Source organism: Rhagoletis zephyria, unplaced genomic scaffold (genome assembly GCF_001687245.7).
Source record: "Rhagoletis zephyria isolate East Lansing unplaced genomic scaffold, Rhagoletis_zephyria_1.1 Rzeph_scaffold_02505, whole genome shotgun sequence".
NCBI lineage: Eukaryota > Metazoa > Arthropoda > Insecta > Diptera > Tephritidae > Rhagoletis > Rhagoletis zephyria.
This window is the reverse complement of record NW_016159589.1, coordinates 45,606-60,151: the sequence shown is the minus strand read 5'-3', so window position 1 is coordinate 60,151 and position 14,546 is coordinate 45,606. Positions and strand designations below refer to the sequence as shown.

General features: G+C 38.8%; 1 protein-coding gene across 1 annotated transcript; it reads right to left on the bottom strand.

The window, feature by feature from the left end:
* Positions 1–10: 10 nt before the first annotated feature.
* Positions 11–767, bottom strand: LOC108367030 (ER membrane protein complex subunit 10-like). Its single transcript, XM_017621551.1, has 3 exons — positions 562–767; positions 348–509; positions 11–293 (listed from the first exon to the last, which is right to left on the bottom strand). Exons 1-3 carry the CDS (start codon positions 673–675, stop codon positions 93–95), a joined length of 477 nt encoding a protein of 158 aa, XP_017477040.1. The 5' UTR covers positions 676–767; the 3' UTR covers positions 11–92.
* Positions 768–14,546: the final 13,779 nt, after the last annotated feature.

Below are 14,546 nucleotides of genomic sequence, written 5' to 3'. Positions count from 1 at the left end.
AAAAAATTTGCAAAATTATTTTGTGTCCCGTATTCAGCTCTCAAAGTATGGTTGCCGTGCGTATAATGTACATATGTATGTCTAATAAAACATTACCAATTATCGGAAGCGATTGTTAATAGCGTAACAGCATTCACATAGCCACTGTTGTCCACAGAAACAGACAGCGCATCGTTTAAATTGGCTCCAATAAGATTGCATGCTCTCGACGCACTTAAGAAGATTTTTCGTTTTCCGTTAGCATAGGCGACCTCTGCTTTTAGTCTGTACAACCGGTGTTTTTCTGCTAAACCCTAAGACCAAATATTATCTTTAAACTCCCTACACACGTACTTCCAGTAACTCACCCTAAGGTTCGATCGTTGATGATCAGTGAGAGGTTCCTGAGAGATTTTAGCTAACCCAATATCCCAATTTGCAATAGTAACATTTCCTCTATAGCTAAAAACGTTCAGATTTTCCAAATCAACGGTATGGCTTAATTCGATGTTAATCCAATTATCATAACACTGAAAAAAACCCTAGTTTAGCAAATATTAGGATAATGTTAGGTTATATTACCAAGGAAGATTTTAAATGGAATAAGAGGGCCACAATATAAAAAAATTTACTAAGCCAAACCATTTCGAAGCCAGTTGTCTTGTGTACTAGATAGGAATGGCAGCGACTAGTCATTTGATTAAATTAATCAATTAATTCTGTCCAATTTACGATTTAATTGTATCACAGTTTATGTTTCATTAATCGATTATTAATCGATTAATTACAAAATAATCGTAAAATTAGGTTTGTATAGTAACTTCTCCAGTAAAACATTGCAGCGAGAGCGTAAAAGCAAAATAGAGCGTAAAATTGAGAAGAAGAGAAAACTAGCAGAAAAAGTTAATGAACACAAAACTAGCAAAAACTTGCAAGTGAACAGTCGTTGCACTGTTTTGACATTCTGCTGTAAACATTTTACTATTTATAAATCAGTCTTAAACTCTGCTTTACACACAAGCACTTACACAGTCACAATATTTTGATTTAAACTCCTTTTACTTTTGTTTGTGCTAAACCAATTCAACAAATGGCGGCTTTTGACATTTATTCTTCTTCTTCTTCAGCTAGCTAATTTCTGCTAGTAAAAATTTCACTAGCAAGAATTTGCAGCTCTCCCGTGTTGTTACGCTCTCGATTCAGTGCTCTCTTGCAAATTTTTTGGGTTATCATACGCTTTTCCAGTAAAAATTTGCAGGTTCCAGTACAAATTAGTACTGACTATTGGTTACTATACAAACCTATTATTTTGAAGACATAAGTTCTGAACACATTGAAAACGACGAGCTACGGACCACAGCTTCCAATTTGTCATCTTCATTATCTAAATGCATTGTCGATGGCGACATGATTTATTTGAACGCGGCAGCGACATCATAAATTTGTATGAGTTTGACATAAAAGAAGAGGAAGAACGTTATCTGTCGCCAGAAAAATGGAAATAGATCTAATCTGGCCACAACCACAGCCGTCGCGTAGTCCGGTCGTCGCCAAAATAATTATCTACATAAGAGTACGTGTTAAAATAATTTGACAGCTGTGGTTTGTAGCTCGTCGTTTTCATTGTGTTCGGGCTAGTATGTATTCTGTAGTTGGGGTGAATTTTCCTTAAGGTCGGTCCAAATTTGAAAAAAGAAGAGCGCGGAGGGGTCGGGATTAGTAGCGCTCACAACTATTTCGGGCTATTCCGTCCAAAGGGGTGGCCCGATCCAAAAAAAAATCCACACACTTGTAGTCAAGGGTCTACGCACTATTTTAACACTCAATTTGTAAATTTTGGTCACTAATTTATTTCCAAATTGGGTTTGAAATATGCCCTTTTTTGTAAAATTCGGAAATTAGCGTACATTTATCACTTCTATTCTCCTTAAAGCAGCCACTTCACCAATACATTTATGTATTCCACTTCGCTCTACACTTTACTCGATTAGTTATAACTTGCTTTACGACTTTAATATTAACCAATTAACCACAATTCATTAAATAAAAACACTTTCAAAATCACGCGTCTGACTTTGGGGCCTCCTACGCAGAAAGGAATTCTACGCAAAAGTACATTTGTTAAAAAGAACATTTTTTTTATAAAAACTGGTTTTTCTATTTTTAATTACCTTTTTTATTCTTTATACAAAATCACCCGATATCTAATTTGGCATAATTCCTTTTTTTAAAAAATCCCACGGTTTCTGTTAGTTGGGTCATATTCCACTTCAAACTGCCCAGTTTGCCTAGGAAAATTCCGTTTTCCCCCTTTTTCAAACGGTTCCCTAGGGGACTGTGGCAGGAGCCCAAGGGGGGAGTACGCCTTTTTATACAGCAGAGACTGTCCCCTTTCCAGTGGGGGGGTTTGGGGGCCCCGCCTTCTCCCCCTCCACCACCCACCCCAAAAACGATGTGAGCGCTACTAAACATTTCCCGCGCGGAGGCTTTTATTTAAAAGGTTATTAACTTTTAAAGTTGCACACTTCACTATACAAAGTTTATTGATTATGCAGCGTATTTGCTGCATTTAAAATGCAACATTTAGCACTTTCGAACAAATGTTTTCGAAGAGCGTTCATGCTATAGCATTTAGCAAATGTACATTTACGCCAGTTCGAAATCGTATGCTTTTGACAAACAGCCGTGTTCCAATCTCTTATTTAGATCCGTATATATTACGATCAATTCTCACGAAGAGNTCGATTAGTTATAACTTGCTTTACGACTTTAATATTAACCAATTAACCACAATTCATTAAATAAAAACACTTTCAAAATCACGCGTCTGACTTTGGGGCCTCCTACGCAGAAAGGAATTCTACGCAAAAGTACATTTGTTAAAAAGAACATTTTTTTTATAAAAACTGGTTTTTCTATTTTTAATTACCTTTTTTATTCTTTATACAAAATCACCCGATATCTAATTTGGCATAATTCCTTTTTTTAAAAAATCCCACGGTTTCTGTTAGTTGGGTCATATTCCACTTCAAACTGCCCAGTTTGCCTAGGAAAATTCCGTTTTCCCCCTTTTTCAAACGGTTCCCTAGGGGACTGTGGCAGGAGCCCAAGGGGGGAGTACGCCTTTTTATACAGCAGAGACTGTCCCCTTTCCAGTGGGGGGGTTTGGGGGCCCCGCCTTCTCCCCCTCCACCACCCACCCCAAAAACGATGTGAGCGCTACTAAACATTTCCCGCGCGGAGGCTTTTATTTAAAAGGTTATTAACTTTTAAAGTTGCACACTTCACTATACAAAGTTTATTGATTATGCAGCGTATTTGCTGCATTTAAAATGCAACATTTAGCACTTTCGAACAAATGTTTTCGAAGAGCGTTCATGCTATAGCATTTAGCAAATGTACATTTACGCCAGTTCGAAATCGTATGCTTTTGACAAACAGCCGTGTTCCAATCTCTTATTTAGATCCGTATATATTACGATCAATTCTCACGAAGAGGATAATGTGCAAAAACCCTACTGAAAAGGAAAAAATAAATTTTAAACCAAAAATTCAATACAAAAACTTGAATTGTTTTAGCCATAACCGAACATTTGTTTGTGTGCTGTCAACAGGAAACAAACCAAACAGAATTGATCACAAATTGATCCAGATTTCTACCAGCATCACATCGATGTTGAATTTTCGTAATTTTTATTTATCTAAATATGTAATGTAAAATAAAAAAAATCTCGATCGGCGATCACTGAAACGCAGCTAGCAACTGTATATTCGAAAAAGCAATGTTGCCACTTTTTCTCTTTAAACCATGTTCGAATCCTGGAAATTTTGGAAGATCACAGGGTTGATTTTAGCATTTAGATTCCTAATGCAAAAATGGAGTTGCATTTAGTTGCATTTAAGTGACGAATTTTGTATGGATAAATGTATATTAAGGGCCGTTTGCACCATGTCTAGTTAATTCTAACTCCCAGTTAAACATCTTTATCGACGTAATCGACACCCATCATATAACATGTGATCGATAAAGCAGTTAACGTGCTTAACTGAAGGATGTACCTCCAGTTAGCGTTAACTAGACATGGTGCAAACGGCCCTTAGAGCTAAATGCGCTAAATGTGCTTTTAGGCGTAAGCAAACACAGCCCATTCCATGGATGTGGTGGAAATGAACACAAATATTGGTGCTGCCAGACGATGGGAATAGTAAAAAAAAGAGGGGGGTTTTTGTATTCACCTTATATTAAAATACTGTTTTATAAAAGGAATGCGAGGCAGGCGAAGTATTGATTTTAATAAAAATTTTCATTATTCATCGAGTTATCGATTTATTTAGGGGAAAATGACTTCATTGAAGGTAGAGGGGTTCGTACACATCACAAAACTGAAAACGAGACGACGAGGAAGCTCATAGTTTCCAGAAATTTGTTGTTAAGTTGAACATTTCACCAACCAAATGTTCGCGCTATTTTTTTTTTTAATCTTCTTTATTTATAGAAGTATTGATTTTTTTGGATTATAACCCTCACAAAGTAGACTTCTCCTTTCTGTTTTGCGAATAAGAGGGGCTGAACATGGGCTGAACACCTTTTGCAGAGAACACCTTTCTCACTTTCACTCATAGGGCTTTCGCACGAGGCGATTTTTCAGGCAACTTTTAGTTGAAAGCAAAAATCGCCTCGGCCGAACTGCCTTTCAACTAATCGCTTTCAACAAAGTTGGTCGCCAGCCAACTTTGAGCTCGTTCAACTTTTTTTCCTTGCAACCCTGTGTTTGTTTACATTCTGTATACAAACTTTTTTCTTTTTTACTTTTAGTTTATCTTTCAGCTTCGCTAAAAGCACTTCTACCAACGCTTGGCTTACCAAATTAACGCCAATTGATAAAATTGATTGCGATTGAAATTCATTTTCAATAATGTAAGGCACTCCGCCCATTACGCGCCTATTCATAGCAGAGTAATTGTTTCGTCTTGCCGAAACGAATGCATGACGACTCCACTTCTGCACACTTGCACGACTTGCATAAGCCCTGGTGGCACACACATTACACATTTTCTGACCGTTTTTTCTTAGTGATATACTTTAGCGAATATTTCTGCAATAAAATATTGCATAAACGCTTATGGTTTAATGTAATTGGCACGAGTTTTAGCACAAAATCATTTATTTTAGATTATTTACTATTGAAATGATAAATAATTTTTATTTCCAACACAAAAAAGGTAAACAAATGACGTGTTCAAAACGGCAAGCGCCTTACAATGTTGGGCGCTTCGATTGATGAAGCTTTTATGATTAGGCGAAAACGTGATTATGAATCGTAATATACAGAGCTTCATTGAAATACATGTGTTCGGCATAAAAGCTTCGTACTTTAGTATGCCGGAACGATTGCACTACTATGACTAGGCGCTTAATGTGCGGAGTGCCTAAATAACAATTCGTGTCGAATCAAAAATCGCCTCGTCTGAATAGGGATGGCAACTTTTTCATTTGCAACTTCTCATTAAACTTCATGAACGAAATACACAAAATCACGTAAGAACAAGAGAGTGAAAAAAGTCAATTTTTTTAGTGGGTTCTACGCCATCTTGTTTCACTGGAAAACGAGCGAAAAGTAAACAAAGCAAAGAAAACAACCAAACCCAAAATTAGCCAAAATTATTGTCAGCTACTTCAAACGCACAATATAGGTAAAATTATGCAACAAAATGCTTTAAAATGTGTTGTCATGCTGCATTAACTCTTCTTGAATAAAAGTGTAAAATAGTGGTGCTTGTGAAGTAAACAAACGCTCAGCTGACGAACCCGCTTTCGCAAACTTTTTTCTCAAAACCGGTTACAAATACAACGTCGCGTTCTTACGTGATCTTGTATTTTTGGTTCATGATTCAACTTCGCATTCAACTTATGTTGCCTGTAAAATCGCCGCGTGCGAATGCCCTATTAGTAATTATTAGTGTTTTGCTGATACCCAATACTTTTTTTCTGTACCCGATACCGATTCTTTAGAAAAACTTTCATTACTAATTTTTATGATATCGCCTAAAACACTTGAACTTATCGCAACAGAGAAATATTATTTTATCAGGTTTAACCTTAGTCGATCCAAGGTTCAAGAAAAATGCATTGTGGCCTCGAACCGACATATATACATCTTTCATCTGAATCAGTACTAAAAGCTATATTGGCTCCTATATTCGGGTTTTGATAGGCGATACCCCAGGGCCTAGCTCAGGCTACTAGGGGGTCACGTGCGGTGGATAGTGGAACGACCAATTAGTGGGCTTTTTGCCCACTAAATGGTTAGCTGCGAGTACCCAATAAGCAGTCCCCAACAAAGAGCGGCATAAGTGGAGGATGCAGATTAAAAGTCTCGCATATCCTAAGTAGCTGATGCGACAGGCGAGTAGACGCCGCCTTATCTGCGTCCCTCGCTTCGGCGACACCGTGGGATCACGAGCCTAAATCCAACTCATGTCTTTTCCGCATTGGGCGGTGTGTTGGTCAGCGTCTGTACACCACGTTAAGAGCGGCGATAATTAGACCTGTATATGTCATAGCGCACTGGGAGTCCCCAGAAACTTCGCTGGTGTTTTCCGCCAGCGCTGTAGAAGGGGTGATGTGAGCTTGCTCTGCCGAGGTGTTAGCCTTTGACATATATCAGGAACCAGCCACTTGGGACCTTGGTCAGGAAGTTTGCATTGGGCGAAGAACTAGTAGTCTTCGTTGCTCCGGGCGAGCTCCGGTCCGTCCGAGTTTTCCGGGACTGGTAAAGCGAAGGTCAGGCCTCAGGGAACAGGGGTAGGGGTGTCGTCCCCGAGGGTACACCCGTCATTGACTATTTCGGCTCACCCCCCTGCACACGAAGCTCTGGTAAACTAAAAACGAAAGGTTGAAAATATGGAAAAACAAAAGATGGTACAGTAGAAGAGAGTCCTTTCGGTCGCCGCCACAAAACGCGAACACACCTAATTCAATCACGTCGTTGCAAATGCCCCTAAGAGGAAAGAGGGACAATGTTACGGGCCAGACTACACTAGTAAGTGAAGCTGGAACGCCTGTGGGCGCAAGCGTGACCCCAACGGTAGGAATTGCAATAGAGTCGAATAGAGAAAACGAAGCGCCTAAAGCAACAATCGGAAAGCCAAACAATAAACGATTTGAGCAAACACAGGTAATAGCAAATAATCCACAAATAAACGACGTAGACGCAGGCTCTCCGCGCCAAGAGTTTGTTTTGAAAATGCAAAACCCAAGAGGAAGAAGCTCAAGAAAAATGCAATAAAATACTACGGAAGACGAAAGCAAAGAAACACGAGCGTGGAAATAAAAAAATGCGTTTCTGAACTAATGGAGTTTTTGACGTCATCAAATACTGCAGAAAGGGATGGACCCAAGCTGAGAAGTTTAGCAAGAAAAAAATTTCTACGATAATAGCCATTAGTGGAAATACTATAGCTACGCCTACTGCAACACGTAATGTGCCCGAACGCATCGAAGATAATACACCATCATCGGTGAAACGGACTGCATCGAGTCCCGCTGCACCCGACTGTTCCAAGAAAACGCGAGTTAAGGAGCCGTAAGAAAACTGGTCGCCGACAGAGAGGACATGCTGGTAAAAGTCACTGTACCAAACACCCGACAGCAAGTCAGAGCGTTTGTAGCACTTGCCAGCGAGAGTGCGGTAAAACTTCTTCAGGCGAAGAACATGAAAATCGGATGGATCAGTGATAGGACGAGGGCGACCACTAACTTGAAGCGATGATTCCGGTATTTCGGCGAAGGACAATTGCATCCGATGTGGAGAAACAGAACATAAGATGAAGGAATGCACAAACGAACGGAAATGCTGCTTATGTATAGATGCTGAAAGTAACGAAATAAAGCACATGCCGGGTTCTCGCAGGTGCCCGACTTCTCAACGGAATAACCAAACTCCAAGCTAACATGCATAGGAGCAAGACATAGGATGCACTTATAGAGCAAGTTATCGTTGAAAAGGAAGTACATGCAGTGATAATCAGTGAACCATATGAACACACAATTCACGACAGTATGGTCGAAGACGAGTCAGGAACTGACGCCATCTGGCTTCCCCAACTACAACTACACTATAGTTTTGCTAAAAAGGGATCTGGAGACGGTTTTGTATACTTAAAGAACAACCTATTCACCATAATGAGCTGCTACTTAACGCCTAGCGACAACATCGGAGATTTCCCTCGGAAACTAGAACTCGTCGAAGACAAAGCGCTAGAAATAGGAGACCGTATAATAATGGCAGGAGACTTTAACGCAAAAGCAATAGAATGGGGCTCGTCTACAACGAACTCAAGAGGTAGGCGGATACTGGATATGGCTGCTAGATTAGGACTAGTCTTCGTCCACACAGGCCACTCTGCAACTTTCCTGAGATCAGGATGTAATGAGACCATACCTGATATAACTTTAGCGTCGGAAAGTATAGATGGATCAATTAATGAGTGGAAAGTTCTAGAAGATTTTACCGGAAGCGATCATCAATACATCATCTTCAACATTGAATTGGCACACCATCAAGGCTTTGAGAAAAAGAAAACTGGTACATGCAGGTGGAACGTAAAAAAGCTGATGCATTCGTTACTCATTGCAAACATTTACGAGAACGCGAGGCGAATCTACGTCAACAGCGACGCCAGGAAATGCATGTAATTTAAAAAGAAGAGCGGTATACTGCTGGACGGCAGAAATTGCTGAACTCAGGAAGGTCTGTCTACGGAAGCGAGGCTAAAAAACAATAAATCGTCGGGACCTGACGGAATATCTGCGAAGGGTGTTAAAAGCTTTGGCCCAATATATTGCATAACATGTACAACGCCTGTCTGAAAAAAGCAGTCTTTCCCGAGGTCTGGAAGAAGCAGAAGTTAATGCTGATTTGTAAAGGCAAGGGGGATCCGCCCACAGGTTTTTAATCCCGAACTACCTAGGGAAGATAATTCGGAGTTACCTAAGCTGCCGACTGCTTATATATGAAACCAGTGGTGGGGTGGTCAGAAATCAAAGCAAATATCTTCGGGGGCAACCCAAGGTTCCATTCTCGGCCCAGACCTCTGGAATATGAGCTACGACGAAATATTGCGTGTAGAGAAGCCTGACGACGTTCATCTTGTTGGTTACGCATATGACATTGCTGTCATAATAACCGCTCGTAATACCGAAGAGTCAAAAATAAAGCTGAACCAAGTGATAATAATAATCCCGACGGTTTTTACCCTCCATTACCGCCCATCCGCACGAGAGGCGCAGTCCGCATAACGTACTAAACCAGTATTTTAAATTTTTTCCCCGAGTCACGATAGGCAGGAGTTTGTTAAGTGTCGAGATCTAAAACTGTTCAGCTACAGAACTAAATTCATCAGCCGATTTTATGTCTTTCATTATTCATCTATTGAGAGAGGACAGTATCGATTTCTTAATGCTGAAAAGCGGATCTAATATATCAAACGTGCTGGAATGAGAGTTAAAATCCTGGCATAAGCAACGGAGTGGGTCGTGCAATTCAAAATTAATTTTACAAGCTTTCAGAAATATGGGACAAAAGTGTATTGATACCCGGGAGGGAACATTAAGGCTAACTTCGCCCAGAAGAAGCGGACTTGAAATTGAGCCTGTCAGTAATTTAACTATAAAAATTGTACCAAGCATTTGCCTGCGGCTGGAAAGTGTAGGAAGTTTAATAAGATTTAATCGGCTCGTATAAGGTGGAAAGTTATATTGAGAATCCCAACGGAAATTTCTTAAAGCAAAAGTAGGAATTGTTTTTGAATTGATTGTATCTTTTCTGAGTAAATTTGATACTTGTATTGCGTATAGAGATGATCTTGTCTGAGTAAATTTGATACTTGGATTTTAAAACATCCAACCGTATCCCAGAATTGGCCTAACTAATGCTGTGAACAGGGTTTTAGTGATATAAGGGTCGCAAAATTATTTTGACCATCGTTTCACAAATGCAAGTACACCTTTAGCATTGTTGACTGTCACATTAATATGTAGATTAAAATTAAGCTTAGGATCCCTTGTGATACCAAGGTCCACAAAATTGTGTACCTGTTCCAGGTTATGGTTACCTATTGTATGAGAAGCGGGATGAACAGCTCTTCGCGAGAAGCCCATTACTTAACATTTCTTAAGATCTAGAGGCATACTTGACACCAGTAAGCCATGCTGTTTAAGTCTGATTGTAGTAAAGACCTTTCTTTAATTGAAACGTACGATTTATAAAGCTTTACATCATCTGCATACATTAAAATTTTTGAAAAAGAACCGGGCCTAGGTTGCTACCTTGAGGGACTCTGAAGTAACATCAATGACGTCAGAGATAGTATTTTTAAACGTTACCTTTTGTGATCTATCATAGAGGTATGAAGAGATCCAACGTAGAAAATTAGGTGGAAGACCAAGAAGATCAAGTTTATAGATGAGCAACGAGTGGCACACTTTGTCAAATGCTTTACTGAAGTCAGTATATATAACATCAACAGTTTTGTTAAATATTATGTTAATAGGCTAGTCTGATCTATGTTTTTTGTGCGAATAGAACTACATTATTCCACTTTCTGGCCCAACGTTTCGCTAAAACTTTTTAGCATCTTCAGGGGCAATCCAGGGTTATTAAATAATGTTTAATAACTTTGATTTAACACCTAAATACAACGCATCTGTACCATCTTTTGTGTATTTAATAAATGGATGTTGACTATCCATTTATGTTGATCCATGTTGACTATATGAAATGCTAGAAGAGATAGAATGCGTCAACTGATTTGTTATAATTGCTTCAAATAATTTAGGAATTGCAGAAAGCTTAGCTATTCCCCGGTAGTTCTCCACTGAAGATCTGCTACCGCTTTTATGTAACGGGGTTATGAACGATTCCTTCTATATAGTTGGAAAAACACCCTTTTTAAGAGACAAATTAAATAACGCTGTTAACGGCTCATAGAGATAATCAGCTTAATTTATAAAAATACAAGTAGGGATCTGGTCAGGACCATAACTGAAGGCCTGCTTTAAGGATTTCAGATAAGCTACTACATCATCAGGACATATTTTTTTTTTTTTAGATTGGCGCTTACACATATGTTAGTGTTTGGCCGAGCTTCTCCTCCGATTTGTGGCGTGCGCCTTGACGTTGTCACACAAAGAGGAGGAACCTACAGTTTTACGCCGACTCCGAACGGCGATTGTATTTTTATGGGAAGCTGTTTTTCATGGCAGATATACACTCGGAGGTTTGTCATTGCCTGCCGAGGGATGATCGCTGTTAAGAAAAAAACTTTTTTCTATTTTTTTTTTTGAAGCTCGGAACACTTTGACGACAGCAAGCGACAAGCAGCAGCTGTCAAATTTTAAATACACACGTTCTTACGGACACAATTATTTTGACGACAGCACGACATCTTGGCTGCAGGACTGCAATTGTCGACGTCGCCAAATTAAATCTATTTCTAATTTTGCCGGCGACAATGAGTAGATGTAGTGCTGCAAAATTAAATTGTCGCAAAATTAATCACATATTCTTGATTGTTCATGTTTTTCTTATTTACTTAAATAAAAATACACAATTTGTGAAATAAATATACCAAAATGTCAAACTTTAAAATCGGCTGTTTGCTATGTCGCTGAGGTCTTCAAAATGTTCAAGAAGCTGGCTTCAAGGCGACATTTGTCGACAAAATGATGTCGCTGTCGTTACGTCGTGAAGTTGCAGTCGTCAAAGTGTTCCGAGCTTGATGTTGCTTTTACCAGGTGTTGAACCCAGGGAACATATTACTGGGATATTTATTGAGTTCATTGGACATAGTTTAAAAGGATACTCAATGTTAGCATGTGAGTTAATGGAATAATTAATAAAATAAATAATTGGATTTAAAAAACTGAGCGAACATGTTAGAAATTGTTTGGTTATCACTAGAGACGGTATTTTGATACTTCACCCACCCACGTACATTTCGCTTGGAGTTTACGAAGTCATAAAATGATTTGGGTTATATATTATACGCCGTTTGATTTTACACAAGTAAGCTTTATAACGCATTTTGTTTAATTCAAAAAACTTATGACGCAAACCACCACCACGTGTAAACCGGCTTTTTTGTGTAATCTAAAATAACGCGACTTTCTGTTTTTCAAATTTTTCAGTTCTTTAGTGAACCATAACTGTGTTTGTTCTTCAGGAACATACATCCGTTTAGGCCAGTGGCTCCCAACACAAGCGCAATATTTTTGTAGCTGTATGTGTGTACTCGGCAAAACTGCTCGCGCATTTAATGCTTACAGCATGAAGTACAAACGCAAACTGACCGGCTGCTAGCGGCGCATAAGTTCGGTAGCTGCGCACACACAACTTGTATGTGAAAGACGAGTAGCTCCCTGATACTCCCGTGTGCATCACTGGTTTAGGCACATGCTTTTCAAATAATTTATGTAAAGTAAAGTTAAAAAGTGCAACGCTTTGATCAATATTTTCTTTATATGCAGGCCACTCCATTTTAGACAGTTCTTTGTTAAGCTTTTTGAAGTTGGCTTTCGAAAAATCAAAGCGAATATTTGGTTCTATGCTTGGGTGCTGCAATTTTGACCATCAATTATAACCTCGTAAGATACCTCTGTAGCAGGGTGGTAGACATCTTCGGGCAAAACTAGTGGATCACGCTTATTTACAACGGACTTAGATGCATCATCAACAAAAACAAGATGTAATACTTTACCAAACTTATTGTGAAGTGCATTATCCTGAGTTAGGCAGAGTTCAGCCATCTCCTCTAAAAATACGTTGTTGCACGCACTAGACGCGAATGGTACGATATCATTGTCAATGATGTTCCATGATATGCTTGGTAAATTAAAATCACCCAACGCAATCATTGAATCAGAGGGTTTAGTCAGTAAATTAACTGATTTCAGTAAAGAGATGAGTCGTGAATACGCCAAGTACGCCACCGCCGATTCTGTCCTCCCTATCTTGTCTATAGATATGATAATTATTTGGAAGGATCTCTAAATTGAAAATGTGAGGTTTCAGCCAAGTTTCAGTAAAAGAAAGAATATTATAATTACCTTCAAGGCCTTTAAGGTATAAGTTCGTTAATTTAGTATTTAAGCCTCTTACATTTTGGTAATAAATACTTAAAGCAGATTTAATAATCAGTTTTTTGATTCAGTGTTATGACGGGGAATATTAACTAAGTTATTTCCTTTTTTTGGGCCTATATTCGAATTCACGAACGAAAGCTTCTGGGGCCAAAAAGAACTACTAAGCAGCGCATTGAAATTATTTAAATTTACGTCAATTTTAAATGAAGCAGTATTTAAAATTTAATTTTCTGATGCTTAAGTCGACAGTTGTAATTTTTGATGGGATATAAAGCTTTATATGGTCTTCGGTAGTGTCTCTCGAAAATCTAGATACAAAGATTGACTGTGGAGACGCTTACGTTTAGACACACGGATATCCTTAACACATTGCAAGGTATCTAAGCATTTGAATGATTTAAACACGTTTTCATAATGCTTAAATTTTTCTGTCAGTACCCATAATTCTCTTCCTATTTCTGTAAAACCATTTCTGGTTTGTCTAAATAGCTTGAAAAGATCGACTTGGGTTGACCTGCACTTTACGCAATCCCAGCGAAAGCCGTTGCCATCATTAATAGCGTCCAGAACTCTTCCCGTCAAACCAGCATATTTCAGATGGTAAATACCACCAAAGAACGTAGATAACAAGAAGGGACAACTCGTTATAATTGTGGCGAAAGTGCGCAACAAGGGCGTGCCTACTCTTTTTCCCTAGTGCGTTTTTTGATTGGATGAACAATTATAACGAGTTATCACTTCTTGTTGTCTGCGTTGTTTGATACCATCACATAGCCATCACGATAAGTAGCGTTCAGAATCGCTTTTAATTTGGCAAGTATCAAGATCGAACTTCATATTGAAAGATTTATGTAATAACACTCGCTAATAAAAAGACAAACAAAATAAATTATAACAATTAAGGACATTATGACACTTAATAAAGAAGAATTAGAAGAAGTAAACAAAAAGAGAAGAACAAATGTGCAAAAACAAAATGAATTCAGTTAACTACAAAGGATACAACAACAATGATAGCAACAAATGACTCGGCAAGATAAGAATGTATGCTAGTGAAATTTAATTAAATTTAGTTGAATACAGAGTGCAAGCATGGCTTGAGGACCATTGTCTGAAACTCGCTACAGTAAAGACAGAGCTGATCCTTCTGACAAAAAGGCACATACCTTTAGAGGTCGACATGCAAGTCCTTGACACAACGCTGACGATAAAAATGGTGGTGAAGTACTTAGGTGTACAACTAGATCGTCGTTTGATATTTTGGGCGCATATAAAAAACGCCGCTGAAAACGCTGGGCGAGTATCGGGAATACTAAGCAAACTGATGGCAAATATTTGAGGTCCAAGCTAAAGCGAGCGTAGAATGCTGGTGAAACGACGAACTCGATCCTTTTATACGGAAGCAAACTCTGGGCAGACACAC